Below are 25,939 nucleotides of genomic sequence, written 5' to 3'. Positions count from 1 at the left end.
AAATTTATGAAAAAGGAAATGTGGGAAAATGGGGCCTAATTTTGGAAAATAATCTTAGAAATGTGGGAACTGTGGGAACATAGGGCCTGATTTTCAGTGAAAAATAAATTCTTAGAAATGTGAGAACATAGGGCTGTGGGAACATAGGCACACTCCCCCATATTAGTACTGGGTTTCGGTACCAAACCTAGCCATTGCTGCTCAGTCATGCCAAGGCAATTGGAGATTTTATAGGTAAAGCAGCAGGTACCTGTTTACTTATTGCAGTGGCAGCCTTTGTTCCTCGTAAAAAGATAAAGTTAAGGCTGACTGAGGCTGTTCGGCAGGAGATTAGTGATAAAGGCTGGCACCCCTGGGACTCCAGAATCAGAATGGGTGGGTGGAGTGCACCCGGTGCGATGTCATCATCTGTCTGCCATCGTTTGTGTTAACACAAGGTAACATGAAGCCTGGTTTCCAAGAAAGAGCACGGTGCGGAACAGATGATAGAAAGTCAGATGACTCACCAAGCGGTGACAGAACAGAGCAGGGTGCCAGCGACGTCGGTGTGAGCAAAGTAACTTAATTTCCCATGATAAATATTAACTAAGCAAGTTTAAATATGACTAGGGCTGAATTGTTCCCAAATCTACAATACTGCTGCTGCATCAACACCGTTACAAAGCCATATTTTGAAAGATTTCCAATCTTTAGCTTAAGTCTATATTGTAGTTTGCCAACCTCAGCTATTTGGTTCACTGTTTATCTAAAAGTCTTATATTCATCTAGATTATATTGTCGGACAACTTCAAGCCTTTTTTTGTGTGGTATTGGATCACAGTATTGATCGGTGAAAGGTGACGCATAGTGTCAAACCTACAGAAACTTATCAACCAACCCCAAATATCCCTTAGAGTTTTTGATGCCGTTGGCCTCTTTTATCTTGTTGTTTGGGTTTACTGTCACTGCTTTCATTAGCCTCTGTTAGCTTATTGTTCTGGCTAACTCTCACTGCTTTCATTAGCCTCTGTTAGCTTATTGTTTTGGCTAATTCTCACTGCTTTCATTAGCCTCTGTTAGCTTATTGTTTTGGCTAACTCAGACTACTTTCATTAGCCTCTGTTAGCTCATTGTTTTGGCTAATTCTCACTGCTTTCATTAGCTTCTGTTAGCTTATTGTTTTGGTTTACTCTCACTGCTTTCATTAGCCTCTGTTAGTTTATTGTTTTGGCTAACTCAGACTACTTTCATTAGCCTCTGTTAGCTCATTGTTTTGGCTAATTCTCACTGCTTTCATTAGCTTCTGTTAGCTTATTTTTTTGGTTTACTCTCACTGCTTTCATTAGCCTCTGTTAGTTTATTTTTTTGGCTAACTCTCACTGCTTTCATAAGCCTCAGTTAGCTTATTGTTTTGGCTAATTCTCACTGCTTTCATTAGCTTCTGTTAGCTTATTGTTTTGGTTAACTCACTGCTTTTATTAGCCTCATTTAGATTATAGTTTTGGTTTATTCTCACTGCTTTTATTAAAGGTCCCATGGCATGAAAATTTCACTTTATGAGTTTTTTTAACATTAATATGAGTTCCCCCAGCCTGCCTATGGTCCCCCAGTGGCTAGAAATGGTGATAGGTGTAAACCGAGCCCTGGGTATCCTGCTCTGCCTTTGAGAAAAGGAAAGCTCAGATGAGCCGTTTTGGAATCTGCTTGTTATGAGGTCATAACAAGCAAGGTTACCTCCCCTTTCTCTGCTTTGCCCACCCAGAGAATTTGGCCCACCCATGAGAGAGAGACATCATGGCTTTCAAACGAGAAAAGTGGCATTTGGTCAAGGCCACACCCCCACTCTCCACCTTGCCCCCCCCTCTCTCCTCCTCAATAGCTACAGACACAGAAATGGCACATCCTAAGGAAAGCTCATTGTGGGACTGGCTCTAGTGGCTGTTGTTCTGCACCAAAGCTGAATTTCAGGAAAGAGACTTCAGATACAGTATTAGGGGACCACTAAGGTCTATATAAAAGAGGCTTCAGATACAGTATTAGGGGACCACTAAGGTCTATATAAAAGAGACTTCAGATACAGTATTAGTGGACCACTAAGGTTGGTATAAAAGAGACTTCAGATACAGTATTAGGGGACCACTAAGGTCTATATAAAAGAGACTTCAAATACAGTATTAGGGGACCACTAAGGTCTATATAAAAGAGACTTCAGATACAGTATTAGGGGACCACTAAGGTCTATATAAAAGAGACTTCAGATACAGTATTAGGGGACCACTAAGGTCTGTATAAAAGAGACTTCAGATACAGTATTAGGGGACCACTAAGGTCTATATAAAAGAGACTTCAGATACAGTATTAGGGGACCACTAAGGCCTATATAAAAGAGACTTCAGATACAGTATTAGGGGACCACTAAGGTCTATATAAAAGAGACTTCAGATACAGTATTAGGGGACCACTAAGGTCTATATAAAAGAGACTTCAGATACAGTATTAGGGGACCACTAAGGTCTGTATAAAAGAGACTTCAGATACAGTATTAGGGGACCACTAAGGTCTATATAAAAGAGACTTCAGATACAGTATTAGGGGACCACTAAGGTCTATATAAAAGCATCCAAAGAGCACCATGTCATGGGACCTTTAACCTTTTTTTTTTATTTGATTTTTTTATTATTAATTTATTTCTGTGGGTCATCCTGATTAGGTACCAAGAAATACATCTTGGGCGAAACAACAACAATGAAAACAATTTCAAAATTTCATCACAATCTCTACTTTTACATACTATGCTTCCCTCAATACTTATTATTGATTATACCGACCCACCCCTACCAACCCACCTCCCTTCCCCCAACCCACCCTACCATCTGCCCACCTCTCCCATCCCCACCCCCATTTACCCGCCTCATTCAAGACCGGTCCCACATACACACCCGAGAAAAAAAAATTACTCAACTCTCGCTTTTTTTTAGCCTCTTGTAGCTTATTATTTTGGTTTACTCTAACTTTGTGTATTAGCCTCTTTTCCAGCTGCAGCAGGAAGCTATTTTTTTAGCACGCAAAAAAAAGCTCTGATAAACCTACTGTATGCTACGTGTCTCAACACCAAACAGCAGACAGTTAGCATTTAGCTGCTAAAGAGCCAGATATGTTTCTTGGTGGAGACCAACACAGGACTAAAAGAAAAGTGAATTTTGGACTAGTATTCTTTAGGTGGCTAGAAACACCACCTCAAATGAATGCTAGTGTTGCTCCACGTCTGATGGATGAGGAAATAGACCTCTGTTTGCTAACACCTTTGCCATAAGGTGATACCATGTCACTGTACCCTGCTCCCAATTGACCAAATAAAAACATAAAAGCTTTAACAGTTACTTTTGTAACATGTTTTTCTAGTTGGCATTTCCTAGGAAGGATCACAGGAAGTGATGTGTTTTATGATCCCTGTGAGAACTCTGAGGTTAGCATGAGCAGTGCGAGTCCACCTGGCTGAACAGAAACTCCAGACCAAGACGCACACATTTCAGCAATCCAAAAACCTCTTTAAGGGAAATGTGAAAAGTCTGTTTGATGGACAGGTGATCACTACATCGCAGAGCAAAAAGCACCACAGCAGCCAGCCACTTAACAGAGGCCATGCAATGAGACTGATTTTCCAAAATGACCTCATGCATATGTAATTAACACAGGGCAAAATCATAAAATTAATGGAAATGCCATGGACCTAAAGGGCACCAGGAGACCCAGACTTCATTTCCCCTACATGACATCGTGCATCACATTAATGATTCACTAAAGAGCACGTTTAAGAAGACCAGGATTATAACCGCTAGACAAAGACAGAGGCCCTAACACTTTTTTGGAGACATTTTGTGCTACACATTCACCAAAGCACAAAGAACGAGGTGTGTTCACAGGCACTCGTCTGAATGGGAATAGATTGTGTTTCTATGGATAAGGACACAAAGGGCTAAAACACACACGTGCAGTATACCTTTTGTTTAAATTTCAGGGACAGTTTCCTAAAGAGTTTAGCCAATTTAAGGGTTTGCCAATAATCGGCTCATGTCATATCAGCCAGGTAGGGTTATGAAATCTTGTTTTCATTGCAGGTTTTACTTTTTCAGCATCTCATGATGGTCTTAAGTAGTAGGTCTAAATTGTGTCTACTTTTTGGGGAATGCAGAGAGTGGTCACATTTAAAACTAAATATTGGCACAAAAATACTGTCCACTAGACCATAGATTTGTCCTGACTGAGCCAACTTGTTAACTACTATTGTATAGTCTGGAAAGCCATATAGGTCTGACTCGGTGACATGATAACCGAAAGTATGCTTTGGGATGTTATTACATATTCTTCGTGGTAGTTTTAGCATTTTAAAATTGTAAAATAATGTAAGTTTTATACTGGTGGATTCTGACCATGGTTTCACTTCACAGTTCACCATATATCATGATCATCAATGATCATCTTAAGGTCACGGTTTACTGCATGCTTTTAAAGCAGATAACCCAGCTGCTATTAGAGCTCTCTGTTGGGAGCCAGTGGCATTTTTCATTTGAACAGCTGACCCACACAATGCTGTGAGCCCATATGGAGGTGACAGGTAGGCTGCTGGAGTCCACTGAAGCCTACTGTCGGTTTTTTTTCTTACATTTGCTATTTTGGAAGATAGATTGGTCACATGAGGATTTGTTGTTCCAGCTTCTGTTGTTTAGATATTTTTTTCTTTCTGAGTTTCTGAGCATGTAATGGCTCCAGCCTTGTTTATTCCTCCCTGCACGCCTATAATCTATTGTAACCAGCAGCTTCTTCTCCAGCAGTCGTTCCTCTGCCTGCTTTTGGGAAGATTTGTCGACGGTGTTAGCGCCCAGCAGCAGCAGAAGCCGGTCTGCTGTCCTAGCTACCTGTGGAGCAGAACAGGTGACAGACAGCGGAGCCTGTATCTGTGTGTGTGTGTGTGTGTGTGTGTGTGTGTGTGTGTGTGTGTGTGTGTGTGTGCGCGCGCGCAACGACGGACACTCACCAACTGATTTCAGTGCGCTTCGCCGAAGGAAAGAAACCACGGAGTCCGAAGTTGGAACTAGCCGCCGGCCACCATCTTCTGCATGGACGGAGAAGAGTAGCCTAAGCGCAGAGTGTCAGCGGTTCGGTCCGGTAGGCTACGAGACACATCACACTGCCTCATTACAGCTGACGCCGTTGGACCCGCGGCATAGTGGACTACGCCGCGCTGTTACCACGGACAGCCGAGCACCGTGCGCGCGCCCAGTCCCAGCAGCAGCAACAGGGGAGGGGCGTCAATGTGCGCGCACTTAGCCCGGAGGATACAGGAAAAGACGGGACTTGGCCTTTCAAAGTAAAAGCAGAACAGCTGTCGAGAAAGAGAAGAGGGAAACAACTGTTTAAATTATGTCCGTGAGGAAAAGTGGAACAAAATACAGTTGTTGTTTTTTTTTGGTGGGAGGATATACACAAAAATAAAATATAAATAAATGAAAAAGGGAGCATTATAATCATCCAAAGACAGATTAGAAGCATGGAAAGTTGATATTGGAGAGAATATACCTGAAGAAGAATGGGAAGTGGCATGCTTAAAGGCACAGCAAAATGCAATTAATACAAGATTAAAATTGCTCCAATATAAATGGCCAATGCGACCTTATATCACCCCAGTAAAGCTGAATAAAATCTATCCTAATATTCCAGATATTTGTTGTAAGTGTTTAGAGGAAAAAGGGACACTGTTCCACTGTGTTTGGGAATGCTCCAAAGTACAACTATTTTGGCAGAGTGTGATGGGGGCCATTTCCCAGATAATAGCTAAGAATGTTCCCCTGCAAGCAGAACTTTGTATCCTGGGTATATACCCTGAAAATGTGGTCGTCAATTCTAAACAATCAGTGTTGATTGATTTTGGGCTTCTTCAAGCTAGAAGACTGATCACTCTTTTCTGGAAAAAATATACAGTTGCCCTCTGTAAAGTTGTGGTTGAAGGAGATTACAACATACCTTGCACTGGAAAGACTTGCATATATTGTTAGAGGGAAAAGAAAACAGTTTGTTAAAGTGTGGAAACCTTTTTGGGAATTTTTGGAGGATGAGAATGTCGCCGTAACTTAAAGATCACCATTACTGCTGCTTTTTGAGTTATATATTACTTATTTTTTTAATTTGTACAATGATTTAATTTGTTTTGCATCTTTTGATTGTTTTGTTGTATTGCACACTTAATACATTATTTGTATTGCTGTGGTCATTGTTATCTGTATGTTTTCTAAATGTGAAAAACTTAATAAAGTATTGTTTAAAAAAAAAAGGGAGCATTATACCACATTTAACATTTATAGAAAAAAAAGTCTAATGCATCTATCATATCATATTTATAACTGATATTCTTCTTATGCATATGTAGCTGCACAATCAGTAAGCAGAGGCAGGGTCCATCACAGGGGAAGCTGAGCCAGGGAGCCAAGCTGAGAAAGTAAGGACACACACACACACACACAAATCTCTATTTTATGGGACTGCATTGTAGTTTTTGAGTATATGAGTGTGAGTATTTGTAACTATTTTATCACTCCAACTGACATGTGCACATGCCATGCTGGTAGTTAGCAGTATACTGTGACTTATGTGTTCGAGATTAGGTTTTGCTGACCTCGTTGTGTTCAGTGCAGTGGTGACTTGCTTATACAGGTGTCATCCTAAAGTTTCTTGAAGGTCTTCAGCATAATCTGATTCTCTTTATACCATAAAAACACTATTAGAATTAAAATAACAGCAAAAAAAAATCCTTCTGCTCGTGCACCAAGTGCACTCGCGTAAAAGGCCTCTCCATCTTAAAGTCCTGGGCTGAATTTCAGTCCCAGTACGGCCCTGAGGACTACTATCCTGCTCAAAAAGTCTAAAAGATGGCTTTCTGTCTGGTCTGAAGCTCTCACTGTGTAGTGTTACAGAACATCACGTTTTCTGAAAAATAACGTTAACCATAATACAGTTTATTGCTTCAAGAATACCATTTTACCTGTTTTAGTCTCACTAATTTGGTTACTCAAAATAGATAATACATTTTTGTAGCCTATTGAATTTTGGGCTTATTTTTGTATTATTTACATTATTATAATTAAAAGTAGTAGTAGTAGAACTAGTTGTAATGGTAATGTCAATGCAGGAAATGTTTTTAAATTGATCGTTTTCAAATGTGTTTTATTTTGAAGTCACAGTGGTACGGTTTCCTGTGTAACTCTGGCTGCTTTGTCTTGCCACCGCTGCTCAAAGGTTTGTACCATTGTTTATTTTAGTAAGGGGTGCACGGTCTCTACACATTTGCACATTAAGAAATGGTATCACCTTTTCACCTGTCTTTTGGTAGAATCCTGTCACTAAGTAATTTGTCCTCAGTCCTAAATTACACGGATCATTTATTGTCGGCTCCTTATCTCATTCCTATTACACAGATAAAACTAAGGCACTTTGTGCATTGTAGGTTAGATACCACCACTTTAAATAGAAACAGAAAACAGTGGTCTAATAACACCAAAGTCAACTGTGCTTTCAACAAGTGCTTTTTTTTTATCTCAATGTTGTGTATTGTTCATCTCATTTAGTAAATGAGGAGAACAATTATACAGTGTAGCGTCAACCCTTGATATGTCTGTGAGCTGCATTACAATAAACTCCCTGCCACCACAGGGAACATATTGTAGATATAGTATTCAGCCTCATAAGCAGACACACAAGGTCCTGGGATTATTATAAAAAATATCAAAGATGAAGAGAACGGTGGTCACTTTAACCAATATCAACCCCCCGAGGAATGTTGGCATAACGTTGTAATGAAGCCGTTATCTACAGTACATCAAATTCATTAGACTGCTCATTAACACATGCACTGATGGGATTCTGCTTTCTGTTGAGGACATTACAAGCAGTGGTGGAGCCTACGTCATACGCAGGTATACGCAGTATACCCACTAAGAAAGCGCCATGATTTCCATATACCCCACTTAAAAATGGCCAATGACACGTAACCACATACTCCGCATTGTGAATTTTATATATTTTGAATTGTCATCTGTGTTTTTCTTCTTCACATAGGCTAAATAAAAGGATTTCCACCGCAAATTTGGTGCATAAGTGTGTAAGGATGCAGGAAATGAAGTCTGTTCCTTCCCTGTTTTCCCTACTATGAAATGCCCCCCAAAAAAAAGGCCCATTCTGGCCCATACTGTTTAGGCCCATACATATACAATACAGTATACCCACTATAGTGTAGTCTAATGTATTATTACATGATTACCACCACTGATGACAAGCCTGCTGCTGCTTTAGACTGTAGGAAAAAGAGAGCGTGCAGAAGCTTTATCTTTGTGCTGATTATTCACAGGAAGGTCAGACACAAACAGATGGAGGTTTGCCCCCCCCACTGCTTTAAACTCACTGTCTGAACTTCATTGTCACACCTGTTTCCTTACTGTTTGCTACTTCTGGTGAAACTAAATCAGTTCCTATTTGCTCCTATACGGTCATGTCACGAGGCTATACAGTGACTTTGCAATGGCCTTTTTGTGCATGCAGGATATTAGTGTGTTTCCCCATGATTCACGAACTTCACTAGCATACTAAGGAGGGAATATTTATTGATAATTCAAATTTAAAAGTCCAAAGAGAAAACGAAGCAAGAGCAAATAAAAAAACAGCATTATTTTATTTAAAAACAGTATTATTTTACTACACTACTAGGAAAAATCATGCCATAATTAAATGTGAAATTTAAAAGCTTAAATGGAAATACTTAAATTAAAATCTCAAATAGAAAAAAATTAATTATTTTATTTTAGCCTTTCCCCTTTATAATTTTCAATTTGACATTTTATCTTTTGAATTTTATGTTTTACATTGACATTTTAAAATTCACCTTTTAGATTTCGATTTAACATTAAGCTTTTCATTTAGAAGTGACAGGTGTAAATTTAAATGAGGAGGCGTGGCCCAACGGCTGGTGGGAGGGTCTGAAACCACTTCCAACTGACAGCGGCTGCTGTGGGTATTACTGGCCGCTGGTAAGCAAGCGATCCCGGCCACCGCCAGCTGGCTGTCACCTAAGACTGGAGCTTCCAAGTCCGACAACATATCGGAGAAAATGTGCAACTGGCCTTCAATTTTTGTAAAACTGCCCATATTTAAACCGTAGCCTACACAGTTAATTTCTCCCATAAATGGTGGACAGGGGTCTTGACAGAACGATGTAGTAGAATGGTTCTGGTTGCCAGGTAGGGGTGAAGAGAATTCCAGGGTGAAGGTAGGCCTAGCCTACTGCAGACAGAGGAACAGGAACCAGTTAAGCAGACAAGCAAAAGCAACAAGGCAACAGAGACTGACTAGCAAACAATTTAGGCTGACACGCAAGCACAACATAGGCCTACGAGTATGGCTAACGATCCGGCAGGGACTGGATGTCAGGTCACCGCTTACATACCGTGCGTTCATGGACACGGGAAAAACGTTTTTCCGAGTGAAAACGTCACCATTCACGTAACTTCCTGTGGGAATCAGAGGTGGGAAACTCGGGCTGGATTTTGATAACAGAGTTCCCCATTTGGTTTGATGGAGGCGCTTTTGATTCACTGAACATATTTTAATGACAATAAACTGTTTATTGTGAACAAATGCCTCTGCCAAGAAACATACACAGACATAATATGTTTCAAATTATTCATAAATAGGCCTATGTATAAAAAAACAACAACACATTATCCTTGTCTTTTCCCGTTGGTTGTCCGGCAGATAACACAAACACACACCTGTCCATGCTCGTATAAGAAAACAGCCTCCATGTTTTCACACACCTGATGCTCTAGGCCTCGGCCAACCGTTGGTGGCAGTCATGCAACAAGTTGTTATGCCAAACGCCAATATAACAGAAGAAGAAGAACACTCATCCCGACCATGTGAACGCTGCCAGTCAGAAAAACAACGTAACCCCGGGGGCTTTATTCCCAGGTGGCATGAACGCACCAATAGTGTAGTGAAGATGATAAGGACCAGGTGTGTAGATTGCCGATGAGGAACAGGTGAGAGCAGGTTCAGGTGATCCTGGAATTCCCGCGTTGCACTCGTTGCCCGGCAACCGGAACAGGGTACGTTCAGGAACGTAACATAAAAACAAACCAGACAGACAGAGAAAACATGCTCAAGGGTATGGGTTCGTGACACAGAGTGTACATTAAAAATGTGTCATGTTGCACACCCATGCATACATAGCACACACAGTAGAAAGGACACACCTAATAGAGATATATAGTGTGTTTATAATAGTCAACTCTTGAGTTGATTGTGTGATAGGCCCACTACCCTAATGATAGAGCATTCAGATGAATTCATGTGTTGTTATATGAAGTTTGATGTGATTGTCTTCTTAAATACAAAACATATAAATATTAAAAAAATAAAATAAATGTATGCAATATTAAAAAATGTATGCTATCATAGAAAAAATAGAATACAAAGAAGAATGTTGAAACCATATTTACCTCTGCCAAGGAGGTTATGTTTGTCAGTCTGTCAACAGGATTAGGGAATAACTACTGGCCCGGATTTCATTCAACTTGATGGACGGGTGTAGCATGGACCAGGGAAGGACCCATTCAACTTAGAAGCAGATCTAAATCGCGGGGCAGATACACATCATTTTTCACTTTCATTAAAAATTTGAGTTATGGCATTTGTGCTGCTTTCATGTGGTGTCGAATCATCGAAAAAATGACCCTCCTGATCATAGTTCATGGCTCACCCTGATCCTTTTACTTTTCTAACTCTGAGCAATGAAATACAACACATCGTCTTTGTAGCAGTCTATATATCGACGACGTTTCATTTCCGGGATTGCTACGGTGCTGCCGGAGGTTCCGCCGGATGTCCCTCATTTTCGACCGGATGTCCGTCATCTTCCGCTTTCTTTGTGTTGGCGTTCTAACTTCCGGTGGATTTGTGAGGACTATGGTTAACTGCTCCTCAGATCTCTTCAGGGTAAATCCAGACAGCTAGCTAGACTATCTGTCCAATCTGAGTTTTCTGTTGCACGACTAAAACTACTTTTGAACGTACACTTGTTCCACCAAAACAAGTTCCTTCCCGAGGCGATTTAGCGTCTAGCCCAAGGCAATTGTGATTGGTTTAAAGAAATGCTAACATACAAGAGCACGTTTTTCTCCCATCCCGGAATACTGCGTGGACTAGCCAGACCCTCCTCTGCAGCGTTGTAGAGGAAGGTCTGGCAATGCAAGACTAAGGCCTATTTAACTAATTAGGCATATACAGTACATGCAATGTAGAACATTTTTTTTCTCTCAATAAAAATAGCAAATAACTTTGTTGCAAAAATAAATGTCAATAAATAAAACCATATAACATGTTGGTTGGTTTAAAATGAATTGATTTTGCTTTCTTTCAGGAAGTGACGCATTACCAGTTTAATGAATGATGTGGTTTTAAAATAAAATAAAATCAGTTTAGCATTGAACATGTGGGATAGCTATTAAGCATTTTAAGTGTTTGAGGTAGTAGACCTAAATGACTATAATAAAGGGAGGGTGTTTCTTTTGCGCATTACCATCCGGTTTGTCGAACCGTTTGAGTGACGACTCAGTAAGCCAATGACGGTGAATTACAACGGGCAAAATAGTAAACTGCAACGCACCATGTAAAGTAAACGCTCCGATTTATTTTTTCCAAACAATGTCGGAAGTAGAGGGAATGTGCCTTTAAAATAAAACCGAGAACGCCAATGAATACGGTAACAGCAACAACACATGCCGTAACACTCCATGGATTCGTTGTTTTCCATGTGGACATTTACCAATCAAAATACATGAATGAACAAACTGAAATAATATAATATCCCGGTAATGTACTATATAAATGACGTACGTGTCTCATAGAGTGTCTTGAAGCTTTTATTTTGAAGGGAGTAAACGGATTCCCGTGTGTTACATTTAAATGACTTGACTTCGCCATATTTGACTCAGTTTCTTCCTGAACTTTTCAAGCTGTCACGACTTTTATCGGAATTGTGAATTAATAAACATGGGTGCTTGTTTGGCTCTGGGTGCCCTTGGCAGTTGTGTAAGTATATATTCACCCGTTGTATTTTTGTTACATGATTTATGGAGACTTAGTATTTCATACAGTTTCTTGACTATTTTAGCTGCGCGTTGTTTAGCCAAGAAAACTTGACGGTGTGATGTCAACACGACGTCATGCTAAACTAGTTGGCTATTTAATTGCGATATTTTACTCGCGTCACATTATATTTATTTTGAATAGTTTAATATCAAGTTAATCTTTACACCCAACTTAAACAAACCTTTAGGCCGACTTTTAAAATGTTTCATCAAAATGACGTGACGGTGGCAGTGGATTTTCCGGTTTTCTGAATGGAGTTTGGTGTGAGAGCAGGGGCGTCTTTGTTGTCCTTTGACTTTATTTACAGTGAGTTTAGTAAGTAATTCACCTGTCAATGTTTTTGGAATGTGCAGTCAACGAGGAAAACGAAGAAAATGTAACGCTGTCTGTTATAAATATGCAAGGTGGCTTCTCAAAATGCGCAATTTCCGGGTTCTAACTCGTGAGAAAACTCGTGGGCCATCCCCTTTTTGGAGTAGATCGGCAGTAACTGTTTTGGGGCTTTTTCCTTGTTGTACCATAGACTGTTTATGGACCTTCTTCACAGCAGACATTTTGACTTTTGAAAAACACAGCTGAAATTGATAACCTTAACGATGGCTCAATTCCATCAAGTGTCCCAGTGAGCTATTTCAGTGAGTCAGCATGCACAATACCAGGGTCTCTCCTAAGTGGAATGCAGCCATCAGTAATGGATTTGAATACACCTGTGCTTTTCCTGCTATGACATGTCAACATGTCTGCTGTGAAAAAGGTCTATTAGTCTATGTGTTGTACCCATCATAATCATTCTTACCTTGATTTGTATTTGATTCTCTTGTTGTGTATTTACCAACCGCATTGCACATTTTTTACTTTTATTTAATTTTTTACACCATAGACCAACATACGCCTACATATATTTGAGATATTTAACACTGAAGAAGACCTTGTGAAAACAAATCTTGACAGAGAAAGTGCAAACGTACAATAACTTCACGGAACCTACACGAGACCAATGCTGAAGACTGAGGACAATCTAATTAATTTTTCTCCACATACCCAAATCGGTCAACATGGAGAATCCCACAGAATCCTACAGTAGTGTGCATGACTCTCTTAGCTCAGCAAACAACGGACACAAATAAAATACTGTGTCCAGTACAGGCTATTGCAGTAAAAAACAAACCACTACAAACAAACAAACAAAAAGAGCTGAAAATACAGTACTTAACTTACCTACTGCATTTTTATAGTGCTTAAACCTGATTGGTGCATCTACAATTGAATAATCATGTGTTTACGCACCTGATGGCTGTGTTTCACAGGTCGGCTCGTAGGTGAGGTCATTTGACAGTCGGTGCTTTGGAATCGCAAGGGAGTGACCTCATGTGTCTATTGTATACAAGTGTGTTTGTCACTACCCGGGGTAGTGACAGTTTTTGCAAATCTCTGTGTGTGTTGTTGTGCAGAAAGTGTGAGGCTGATGTTGTGCTTATCTGGGCCAACGTTTTGCTCCTTGAGTGTAAGGTTTTGATAATTGTGTAATACGTTTTTGATTTCAGTATGTAAGCAATCGGCAAAAACTGTTATCCAGCAAACATTTTCGATTATTTCAGTTAGGGAAAAATATGAATCAAGATTTTTTTTTTTTGCTTAAAATTGATATCACGATTCTCTGCCACGACAGCAGTACCAAACATCTATTTTTTTTTTTTGTGGCACCTAGAGACTGTTTAAGAGACTGTTTTTACGATTTGGAGTTTTTTTTTTTTTTTGTAAGAGCCAAAGGCGGTATCACGCAGGCCTATCTGAAGCATGGGAAGTGGATTCTTCTCGTCGTCGCGGCTACAGCGTTCACACTAAAGGCCAGTGTACTCGGGTGTATACTCCTATTTAGTCAAGGATGGCTGATCTCAGCTTCAGTCTCTGCTCCAGTGCTTCACACACGTTTCAGCAGTCTGCATCTGAATCATGCAGGGATCCTCAGTGATCCTGTCCACGTGGGGGGGAGAGAGGAAAGAGAGAGCGAGAGAGACTCTAATCACAGGCCTGATGATTACTGCCTCTGTAAATCACCATGTCTTTGCTTTAGTGGAAGCGTGCAGAAGAATGAGACAGATAGTTGCCCCTGACAGCAGACACAGTGTTCTTTTGTTTTGTTTGTTTTTTTTGTTCTCCCGACTGCAGTCGTAGCAGGCCATGCATGCATTACCCTGATTATCCCACACCCCCAGAGCCCTGTCCCTGACTTCCATAAAATATGAATCTGCGTGAATGCCTAGCTAATTGTCTCCTTGGTCTGTTCCGCAGGCGTCCTGTTTGTGCGGCTCGGCCTCCTGCCTCCTGTCGTCATGCTGCCCTTCGACCACCAACTCCACCATGAGTCGGCTGGCCTTCTCCTTCCTGCTGCTGCTCGGGACCCTGGTGTCTGTCATTATGATTCTCCCAGGCATGGAGGGACATCTTAAACAGGTACATTAGATAAGACTACGTTAGATCAAATGGAATGGTCCACACTGGGGCTGTTGCATAAGGCCCAAGTATCTCTGAATTTTTTTTCAACCCACATGTCATTTCCAATTCAGGGAATAATTAGAAAATACTAGGGCTGCCACCTCTTAGTCGATTAGTCGACCAATCGGTCGTTTTGGTCTTAGTCGACTTAAGATTTCTTTAGTCGATTAGTCATTTTTTATGCTTATTCATGCTTAATTACTTATTTCCAAGAAACTTCTGAGCACATTTGTGGTAAACACAAGATTTAAAGTGGTGCTTTTGCAGGATTAATTGTGGAGAAACTCAGTTTTACAGATGGTTAATTAACTACATTTATATTGTGCTTTTCTAGTCTTAACCACCTCTCAAAGTGCACAGCTCTGTCAATTAAATCAACTAATCGATTAGTCGACAAAATCCTATATGTGTTAGTCGACTAAGAATTTCTTTAGTCGAGGACAGCCCTAGAAAATACTTCTCTTTTTCTTTTTCTTTTTTTAGCAGTGGGGGTAGGTCTGTCCGGACAACAACAATCCCCAAGAAAAATGTTTAGTGTTTACCGGACAATATATTTACTATCATTACATCTATGACTACATCTATAGACTATTTCCCATTTATATTATATTACACTGACTCACTTACCGTTTTAATGTTTCCAGATGTTTGATATCTGGACGATGAGCTGACGGAACTGACGAGTTGAACGTTGTCAAATTAGAACGGACCCACCGCGGTGACGTTTTTGGCGGAGCTGTTCGTTTAATAGCCGACTCGGAAGAAAGCGAACGTTTTGCCGATAAACTACATCAACACGACAGTATGTGGAGTTAAACTGAATGGGCCCAATAACCTCTGAATAGTTCTACTTGTTGTTAAATTGCAATGCGAGCGGCAGGATCATTTAAAAGGCAACCGCGACTACATTGTGCGTCTGCCCCATTTCTGATACCGTGGCGGCAGGAATTTTGCCATGGCGGGCCGCCACCACAAAATCAACATGGAGGAAACACTGTAACCCTCCGAGGACAAAAGACGCACCGGCGAGCCCGAGCGATGTTTGACAACACTCCTACTCAAAAAGCGATATTACAAAATTTCATTTTGGGCATATATTTATTTTTTTATTCATATATTGCACTACTTTTGTGAACCCAAGACATTTGTTAACTCATTTCAAGCACCAAAACGATTCAGCGTAGGTATGTTTCCACAAGCGATTTGAGAAATATTTCCGCTTTAGGGCCAAATTACCTTTTTATACATTGCTCTGCAACAATTCTGGGCGTCACTATACAGAAAGCTGAGTTTGTTGTGAACATTTTAATATGAAACACATGGGCGATCAAGTTGTATGCAAATACCCTTTTAAAAGGAGAATTCAAGAAGATATGTGAAAATGCCTTAGACCTCCACAGGGTTAAAAATCAGGTTTAAAGAACTATAAATACAACCGGCTGCTTATATATCTGAGCTAGGTTGATATGACCTTTTTATTTATGTGTTTAACACTAATAATATATAATTTAAGAAGTTTAAGTGTTCATCATAGTGACGGCCTGTGGGAAGAAACTGTTCTCGTGTGTGGTTGTTTTGGCAAACCGTGTTCTGTAGCACCTACCTCAAGGCTGTAACCCAGCAACAGTGATGCTGTAAAGCAGCTGCACAGGATGCTTGGATTATGTGTTTGTTATTTTTCTTAAAGATCATCCAACTTTGAAAATCATTCCAAGTTACCCAGTTTATTCCAACCTTTTTTATTTGCTTTGTGTGCTTGACACTGTCAGATTCCAGGTTTCTGTCTCGGTGGCACAGCCATACCTGGCCTAGAAAACAAGGTGAACTGTGACATCATGGTCGGCTACAAGTCAGTGTACCGCATGGGCTTCGCCACGGCCTGCTTCTTCTTCCTCTTCACCATCATCATGATCCGAGTGCGCAACAGCAAGGACCCCCGAGCCGCCATCCAAAATGGGTTTGTACCGTGCACTGCAGCCTCAGTACCACAGTCCTGTATGATGAAGGCACGCTGCTCTCTGCTGGCCACACATGGGAACTTCACCTCTAAGGCTGTATCAAAACAGAGAGAAAAACATACTTGTTGTTCACATACTTAGAATAACTTTACCTCTTTCCTTCTCAGTTTCTGGTTCTTCAAGTTCCTGCTGCTGGTTGGCATAGCTGTGGGAGCTTTCTTCATTCCAGATGGCACCTTCAATACAGGTATGAAAGCCCAGGCCTGTTATTGGAGTCTTATTAGATGTCGTCGTTTCTTTTTATCTGAACTCTCCAGCAGTGCACACACCTTCAGACAAATAAGATGCTCCGCTGCTTGGTTCCAGTGCAAAGCTGCAGACTTTAGAGTCAAAATAAGGGCTTGGTATTGAGCTCTAAATAGTTCTCCGGAATATGTTTGTTCCACAGAGTATTGAAACGCTTTTATTAACCATCCTGTTGTCCTCGGTCAAATTTGACCTATTTTTGAAAACTTTCAATATCACAAATGTGTTTTTTTGAGGAAAAAAAAGTAAAAATTCTATAAAGAAGTAAAATAATTTATCAGTTCACTACTTTTATTGAATTTGGATGTTTTCTTCAATCTTATAGCATTTGAAAAAAATAAAAGAATGTTGAAAAAAGGGACAAATGTTGGGAAAAGCTTCCAAAACGTGGGCGGAAAAAAACAAATGTCAAATAAAACACATAAGAAATCGACAAAAACATCTGACTAAGTGACTGAAGTGTCAAAAAAGACAACCAAAACATTGAAGAAGGAAAAAAAAGTTTCACATTTTTTAATTTTTACCCAGAAAAATAAAAAAACTTGCTTGGTCAACAAGAAGACAACACAAGTGTTTTAAAATGGTCAATTCTGATATTCATAAATAAACAAACATTACTTCATGTAACAAGCACAGCTGATAACTGTTGTTAACCTACTATGGCACATACTGTACTGAGAGTCTCCTGCTTTGTGCCTTAGCGCTGTACATTGCACAGCCTAATAACTTTCTAAACAAATGTTCTGTGTCCATTTCTGTCTGGTCTCAGTGTGGTATTACTTTGGCCTGGTGGGCTCCTTCTTCTTCATCATCACCCAGCTGATCCTGCTGGTGGACTTTGCCCATTCCTGGAACCAGTCCTGGCTGCTGAAGGCAGAAGAGGGAAATACAAAGTGCTGGTTTGCAGGTAGAAGGGCAACACACCCTCCTATTTATCACCAGAAACCTTTTAAAAGGGTTACTTCTGTTTTATTATTTTTAGTTTTATTTATTTTTTTTAGCCGGTTTTCCTATGTGTTTTTTTTTTTTTTTTTTTTTTTTGTGTGAGTGACTGATGGGAACAACAATCTTTGAAATTGGTCCAGTATTGACCATCAGCCGCGAACCGTCTGCAATGTAATCCTAACAGGGCAAATGTGCATTGTTGATTTCCTCCACTAAAAGTGCTGTCGTCGACACTGACAGATAGTTATTCTATGTGTCTGACTGCATTATGGAAAGGATCCCTACAGAGAGAGACCTTATTTATTTATTTTTATTATTATTATTTTTTTTTTTTAAGGAGCAAAATCCTCTCTGTTTAACCAGAAACGGCTCCGAGATGGCTACTGCTAAACCCACAGAAATGAGCCTTAAAGTGCAAGTTTAAAATTTGGCGTTTGGCCAATGTGTTTACAGGTCAAGACATGTACTGTATATTAGGATTCAACGTACTCACTTTTAAGTAATTTGTCTGCCAATTTTTATTTATTAAAAAAATAAATGTATAAATTCCCACAAAAAGGGTTAAAAAGTCAGAATTTTAACCATTGGACAATGAAATCCCTAAAACCAGAATAAAATAAATTTTATTGCATGCATTGCCTCCAATTCATGCAAGTCTGGTAGTAGTGATGAGTTGACAAAATTCAATCAATCAAACTGCATAAAATGCAGGAGATTGTCTAATGGCGTTACCCTTTGTAGTAGTAGATAACTTTATTGTCCCCGTGGGGCAGTTGGGTTTGCGGCACAGTTGCAAGGACCTTCATGACAGGACATCAGACATATGACGCAAACAAATAGTCCATACATCAGACACCGACAGACATAACACGAAGAACATACATCACACGCTACAATACCCTATACACCCTTGGGTATGACCAGGCCAGCTGGACATCTAGCTTATTTTGAATGATTTAAGGCTTCTATAGCTTGTGGTACAAAAGAGAATTTGGATCTGTTCTTGGTCAGAAGGGGGGGGGGCAGAAACGACGCCTAGATGGCAGTAGTTTAAAATGAGATGCCAGGGGGGTGTGATTAGTCACATAAAACTTTATTGGCCTTTCTCAAGAGTCTGTCTTTGTAAATGTGTTCAATGCTCAGTCATGTTATCCCAAGTAACCTGCTTGCAGTTGTAACTGTTTTTCTGATCGTCTTCTTCTGTGACTTTTCCGAAACAGCAGGCAATACAGCAAATGGACAGTTAAAAAGTAGACTCCCTAGAGCTGTGTCATCTGCATATTTAATATGCTCTTGTTTTCTTCCCAGTTCTGCTGTCCTTCACCTTGTTCTTCTACACCGTGGCTTTCTCTGCCGTCGTGCTTTTCTACGTATTTTACACCAAACCCGACGACTGCACCGAGCACAAGGTCTTCATCAGCCTCAACTTGATCTTCTGCATCATTGTGTCCATCGTGGCCATTCTGCCCAAAGTTCAGGTAACAGAAGACAGATGTTAATGTGATAATACTTATCCATTTATGGACCTAAGGTGCTAAATGTTTCCATTTTGTGCCCTAACCCTATCCATGTATAATTCTCTATGTCTATGTATGGTAGCAAGGAATGAGGATAACTGCTATTCGATGCACAATGCAGAAGACTACCTAGCTAATATGACCTTTTTATTGTCTCTAAAACATAAATTTTACTTTATTTATTTAGTCAATGTATTGAACATGTTAAAAAAAGAAAAACATGCAAAGTAAAATGTATAAGCAATAAAAAAGAAAACCAGCAAGATCCTCAGCAACAAATGGGCAACTCAAATATTGTTCATGTTCCAAGGGGTAGAAAGAAGTTAAAAACTTTTCTAGTCCTACTACCCCCCCCTCTTCATTTTCATTATTCATCTATAATAGAAATTCAGTGCGATGAAGAGGGTTTTGTTTTACTGGCACAATGATTGATTTTGGGACTCATCCGGCGCCATGTCTCCCCCAGGAGGCCCAGCCCACCTCCGGCCTGCTGCAGGCCTCCTTCATCTCCTGCTACACCATGTATGTGACCTGGTCGGCCATGACCAACAACCCCAGTGAGTCCCAACACAACTTGTACCGCCATCTCTTCCTTCTTTGGCGACATATGCAGTTGCTTTTTTACATTTTCTCGTTTGTTATATAATTTACAGGTTCCTGGTACACACGATAACAAAGAGAAAGGAACAAAATAATGAGAGAAAAGAAAACCACAAGGATTTTCCATCTGTGTCCATAGTTATCTTCATATCGATATCATTTTTCTTCCCAGGCCCAAAGTTTTTTATTTTTACATTTTTGTATATTATCAGTAGAATCAGTTGGAACATAATTTCCCAGCTAAACATTTTGCATGGTTTCCCCCTTCGTTTCTTAGTCCCCCATGTCTAGGGCTGGTTATCGTTCAAATATTTTTGATACCAATTCCGTGACTTTGATACCGGTTTCTAAACAATACTTTTTTTTTTTTTTTTTTTTTTTTTTCAATACCAGTTTTATGAAACAAAAAGAAATTACAACATTACACACGCACAAATCTTTTTATGTATTTATTCAGCTCCTACTACGTGGGCCCTGTCTCTGTGTGACGTAGAGTTTTTCCTGCGTGTCTCTACGAAGTGTAACGTTAGACAGCCAATCAGAGACATTGTTAGGTCTTGCTTGCTTATTGGCTCGCTGGCGCTGATGAGATTTACTCCTTCGGTATTGAAATTGGGTTTGAATGACGAGGCATTTTCCCGATCCTCGATGCTTTAGAGGCAATTCAGTCAGTGCCTAAAAAGTATTGAACTCCGTACCCAGCCCTCCCGGTGTACCTGTGTGCTTCTCCGTTATACGCGTTGACTGCTGTCTGTGGTGTATTTTAAATCAGATTTTTATGTCATTTTAAAACCGTATACATGTCTAATCCACTTCATCTCCTAGCCCACCCTCCCATCCCCTAAGTGGCCTTGTCACATGTCAGGCCGCCATTGTAAATATGAAAAATGTCCTTAAAGTGCTCATATTATGCTTTTTCCCTTTCCTTTTATTCTGTTGTAAATGTATGTATGTGCATGTAAAAGGTTTACAAAGTGAAAAAGCCCAAAGTCCCCCCCCCAACCCCCCAAGGGACAGAACTTCTCCAACAGAAAACCCTGTTCACAAACTGCTCCAAACAGCTCTATTGTAGTCCAGCCTTTACTTCAGAGACAAACGTGGTCACTTTGTAACACACGTTATAATGCTCGCATAGCTGCTAGCATGGCACGCCCTCATACTCTGCTTCTGACTGGTTAGTAGTCCTTACCTAGGTACTGTCAGGGCACGCCCTCATACTCTGCTTCTGACTGGCTAGTAGTCCTTACCTAGGTACAGTCAGGACACGCCCTCATACTCTGCTTCTGACTGGCTAGTAGTCCTTACCGCAACAGAAGTGAGATGCCTCTCTCTGTAGCTAAAACCGATGCTCAACAAACAGGGTGAAAAGAGGAGCTGCAGCAATGTGCAGTACAACAAAAATATGGTGTTTTTTTTTTTTTAAACCATGTAAACCTATTCTGATATAACCTCTACATTAACAATAATAATAACAACAACCATCTACAATTATGAACCTGAAAATGAGCATAATATGGGCACTTTAATGACTTGCCTGCAAGAATAAAGGGGAAATACAAATAAAAAACCAGGATAACTGACTTTGGGAAGGCGTATAAAGGAAAGGGAAAAACCTGCCCCTGTAGCTGTAATAACTACTAGTTGTCACATTTGACGTTGTCGTCTGCGTTTCCGTCCTCAGACCGCCAGTGTAACCCCAGTCTGTTGAGTTTGGTCCAGAACGTCACCACTGTAGGACCGACTCCGACCCAAGCCCCGGGCAGCGTCCAGTGGTGGGACGCACAGAGCATCGTGGGATTGGTCATTTTCCTCTTCTGTACTCTTTACGCCAGGTACTTTACTGGAACTGCTGGTATTTTTTAGGTTCCATGTTGCGATTTAACTTTTACGAAGATCGATCGATCTATCCAACGTGTAATGTTAGACAGCCAATCAGACACATTGTTACGTCTTGGTAGAAGCATGCTGCATGCTTACTGGCTCACTGGCGCAGATAAATAGATACTTACTTACTTACTTACTTACTTACTTACTTACTTACTTACTTACTTACTTACTTACTTACTTACTTGACTGACCCTGTGATTCAGTCTGCATGGTAAGGTGCTCTATGAGAGTGTGTGTCATGGTGGTAGTGCAAATGAGTCCAATAGTGCAAGGAATGTAGACATAGTAATATAAAAGTTTTTAAAAAGACCGCATTAAATATAGACATTATTTTAAGTTCTGCATACAACACTGACTGAAAGTTGGATCTTTTTCCTGGTGTCTTCATACCGACCATTTCCTCCAGAGGAGATGGGAGTTTAGTTTAGCATGCTGCTTTTGTCAGGGCAGTTATGGAAGATGGCTGAAAAGAGAAGCTTATTTGGAAATAGTTTAAATTTGGTAAATATCCACATTGCTCATTTTTGCAACATGTACCAAGATAATATAAAGCCACTTTTCGACCACAGGAACTTTCCCCAGGGACTAGGAACCTTTTTGAGGAAGTCATTATGTTTCGACCACGGGGACCAGGGTCTAAATAAAGTTCTGTGAACATTTTCGGGGGCCCCCGAGCTGATCCATACCCTATTAGAGGACCTTAAGGAACATTGTGAAATACCCTATATGATCATTCAATCAACCCTTTAAGCTTTACTAATAATAATAACAAGGCTGTAGGCTCTGGCACCCATGGTATGTTGGATTCATGTAAATGTATGTTGTCAAAACATCTTTTATTGTTTTTTTTTTTTTTTTTTTTTTTAAAACGTCCAACAATAATTTGGTGGGCCCCCCCTGCAGCAACTCGGACCCCCCCATGTTAAAGATCTCTGCTTTAAACCAATCATCAATAGTCTTGGGCGGCTCTTAGCGTCGGACGGAGCAACGGTGCGTCTGCAAAATAGCCTCAGGAAGGAACTTGTTTCATATATACTGTAGAGGGAATTCTGTCTAAAATAAGGCCCGAAGGCCTGTCAAATCGGACTGGATTCCTGCGCCTTCTTACATCGGTCTTAAGTTTACCAGAACACAAGGATCAATCTGAAGCGAAGAGTTCAGTTAAGCAAAGTTTACTGAGTCCACGATAAGAGTTACAACACAGCTGTGGGTTCACAAAACGGAGACTAAGTTTCCCTAGCGACAGACCTCAAGTCAGAGCTGGTCCACCAAGTTGTCCTCCAAATTATGAGCTCTGATCTGTGCATCAGAGGTCAGCCGGAGTGCTTCCTTAATGACTAACGCATTTTGTTAATAAAATATTTCTACAATACTTTACTCAAATGTACTATATATTCCCCTGATATACTGTAGAGTATATACTTGTCTCCATCGCTTTCCTGTCACTGTACGCCAACAATCGCATGTTGTGCTCTCGCCCGCCGCAGTATCCGCTCGTCCACCAACACCCAGGTGAACAAGCTGATGCAGACCGAGGACCACCAGGGTCTGACCAGCGAGTACAGTTCCACAGGCGAGGACGGAGTCCGGCGGGCCGTGGACAACGAAGAGGAGGCGGTCACCTACAACTACTCCTTCTTCCACTTCAGCCTTTTCCTGGCCTCCCTCTACATCATGATGACGCTCACCAACTGGTACATGTAAGTATCATACTAGTCTTGTACCCCTTTTGGACTAGGGCTCAATTATGACTGGTTGTACTGTTGGAGAGAAACTGGTAGAAGAGAGAGCTGATTTTTATTCCTGTGTGTGTTCGTGTGTGTGTGTGTGTGTGTGTGTGTGTGTGTGTGTGTGTCGTGTTCTTTTTTTCTTTTTTGAAGGAATATTTGAACATTATTTTTGGCCACTTCTGAAAGCCCTAACTTTAGACAGACTGATTCAATGCAAAACTGACTTCTTATTGATTTTTGTTCTGGGCTCGTCAGGCCCGACACGGACTCCCAGACCATGCAGAGCACCATGCCGGCTGTGTGGGTGAAGATCTGCTCCAGCTGGCTGGGCCTGGCCATCTACCTGTGGACCCTGGTGGCCCCGCTGGTGCTCTCCAACAGAGACTTCAGCTAAAACACAGGGAAGTTTGTCAACGCGGCCGTTAGCCGGTTGCTGTTTGCACCTTGAAGAAAGCTAGCGTTAGCTCCAAATTGATTGTTTGCTTTCCTTGCAATTCCACATTTAAAATCGGAGAATGAAATGGTAATGTGCTTTGTTTTTGACTGGAAGCCATTATATGTTTATTTTTTTGTGGCTCAAATTGAAGGTAGACGTTTTGTAGGAACACTATTGTTTTGAGATGAGCTTTAATCACACATTCCAATTTAACCTCAGGTTATATATATTTTTTGGTATATTTTTCTTTACGGTTACAAATATTCTAATTAAGAGCACTACATGCCTTTTAAGACCGTATACAACTTAAATGATCGCTTTGGGGAACTGATGTTTTGGCTTTGTTTAACGTTTGTACTTTTTATATCATTGCTTTTAAATCAGCTGGATTTCATGGAAAGGTGTTGTCCAAATTTGATAGATTAATTATGCATTTGCTCTATTGCCCAATTTTATAACAAGTGCCTTATATTTTGCAAACATTCAAAAGAGCCATTTTTGATATCTTTAAAGTATTTGGTGTAAAGTTGCTTCCTCAATATGCTGTATGTTCACTTTTCATTCTAATCAATAAAGTTCACCGTCTCTTTACATCAGCGTGTAGGCACCATGTCTGTCCTGTAGATGGGGCTGTTGTCCATCAGTTAGGCTTCCTTTGTAGGATAGATTTCATTATGCTCAATCTATTTAGATGCGTGTTGAAAGCTTTCTTAGCCTTTATGATAATCTTTTTATACCTTTTCTGTTTGAGTTGGCACACGTTCTCTTCAGAAAAGGCACATACAATGTCATCAAGTCTGCAGCAGGGATTTCCTAATGCTTCACTGCCCTCCCTCCATTAATCACATGATCCTGCTAAAATGTGATTTATTGTGCTCCTTCCATGGGGGATTCCCAACACACACACACACACGCCAAGTAATGTAGAGGGAATGTGTTTTTTCAGCATGAGCATGAACACAACCCTTTGTTTTTATAGGCTACTTCACAATATTCAGGCAAGGCCTGTGTTGGGGAAGAACGACAGACCGGCCTCTGAAGTTGTGCTTGGACATCTGGTAACACATCGTAGATTCAATACTTGGCAACATTAATGTGAACATTTCTGCACACATGTCGTACATGGGACACCCTATATGACTTCCCCTGCTTGTTTCTCATTGCCTTATTTGTGCCTTTTCATATTACAAATAAAACCAGGCCTTCCAGCCATTAGAGTACAACCAGATTATAGTCCGTTCACAAGCATAGATAAACTGACGGCATCTGCAGCATACGTGTTTGCTGTTATTTAAGTCATGGTCTGATTTAATGAAATGCATTTTCACATTCTTTTTTTTCTCGCTGCTAAATAACGCAGTACCACAGCTAGCTGTGTGCATTTTAAAGACCTACGATTGTTTGGCGCATCAGTGGAGCGCTGAAAAATTTAGAGAACAGCGCAACGTTGATTCATGGCACATCACGCCCGTCGCACAGCGGCAAGCGTTTGGCACTTGCATTGTGTTGTCGCTCGTAGTTTTAAAACGCAGCAAAAGCTTTTTAATTAACCTTGATGACATCATCAGGGTTTTTTTTTTTTCGGGTCAGCCCTATGGTCCCACAGCCCTATGTAATTTTCAGAATTAGGTCTTGCGTTCCTACATTTCCCTTCAATTTATGCCCTATTCTCCTACAACATTTTGTAGGGTTAGGGAGATAAAATCTGATACAAATTTATGAAAAAGGAACTGTGGGAACATGGGGCCTAATTTTGAAAGAAAATCTTAGAAATGTGGGAACTGTGGGAACATAGGGCCTAATTTTGAAAGAAATGTTAGAAATGTGGGAACATAGGGCCTAATTTTCAGTGGAAAAACATCTTAGAAATGTGGGAACATACACGCTCCT

The 25,939-nt window shown here is 40.5% G+C and overlaps 2 protein-coding genes across 3 annotated transcripts in view; one reads left to right on the top strand and one right to left on the bottom strand.

The window, feature by feature from the left end:
- The window catches only part of pkib (protein kinase (cAMP-dependent, catalytic) inhibitor beta), a 31,397-nt gene extending 26,068 nt beyond the window's left edge, over positions 1 to 5,329 (bottom strand). Inside the window, exon 1 of one of the 2 annotated variants that reach the window (XM_028598392.1) lies at positions 5,015 to 5,329. The gene's annotated coding sequence lies outside the window, so the exon portion shown is untranslated. Of the gene's footprint in view, positions 1 to 4,642; positions 4,695 to 5,014 lie in introns of those variants that run through there. The other variant, XM_028598393.1, reaches the window with a different exon arrangement.
- A 6,642-nt stretch (positions 5,330 to 11,971) lies between these two features.
- serinc2 (serine incorporator 2) lies at positions 11,972 to 24,640 on the top strand. Its single transcript, XM_028597385.1, has 10 exons — positions 11,972 to 12,114; positions 14,467 to 14,628; positions 16,440 to 16,627; positions 16,796 to 16,875; positions 17,704 to 17,841; positions 19,188 to 19,357; positions 19,863 to 19,953; positions 21,678 to 21,828; positions 23,371 to 23,583; positions 23,869 to 24,640. Exons 1-10 carry the CDS (start codon positions 12,076 to 12,078, stop codon positions 24,005 to 24,007), a joined length of 1,371 nt encoding a protein of 456 aa, XP_028453186.1. The 5' UTR covers positions 11,972 to 12,075; the 3' UTR covers positions 24,008 to 24,640.
- Positions 24,641 to 25,939: the final 1,299 nt, after the last annotated feature.

The sequence above is a fragment of the Perca flavescens genome, chromosome 14 (genome assembly GCF_004354835.1).
Source record: "Perca flavescens isolate YP-PL-M2 chromosome 14, PFLA_1.0, whole genome shotgun sequence".
Classification (NCBI taxonomy): Eukaryota; Metazoa; Chordata; class Actinopteri; order Perciformes; family Percidae; genus Perca; species Perca flavescens.
The sequence above is the reverse complement of the archived record's forward strand: the minus strand, read 5'-3'. Positions and strand labels throughout refer to the sequence as shown.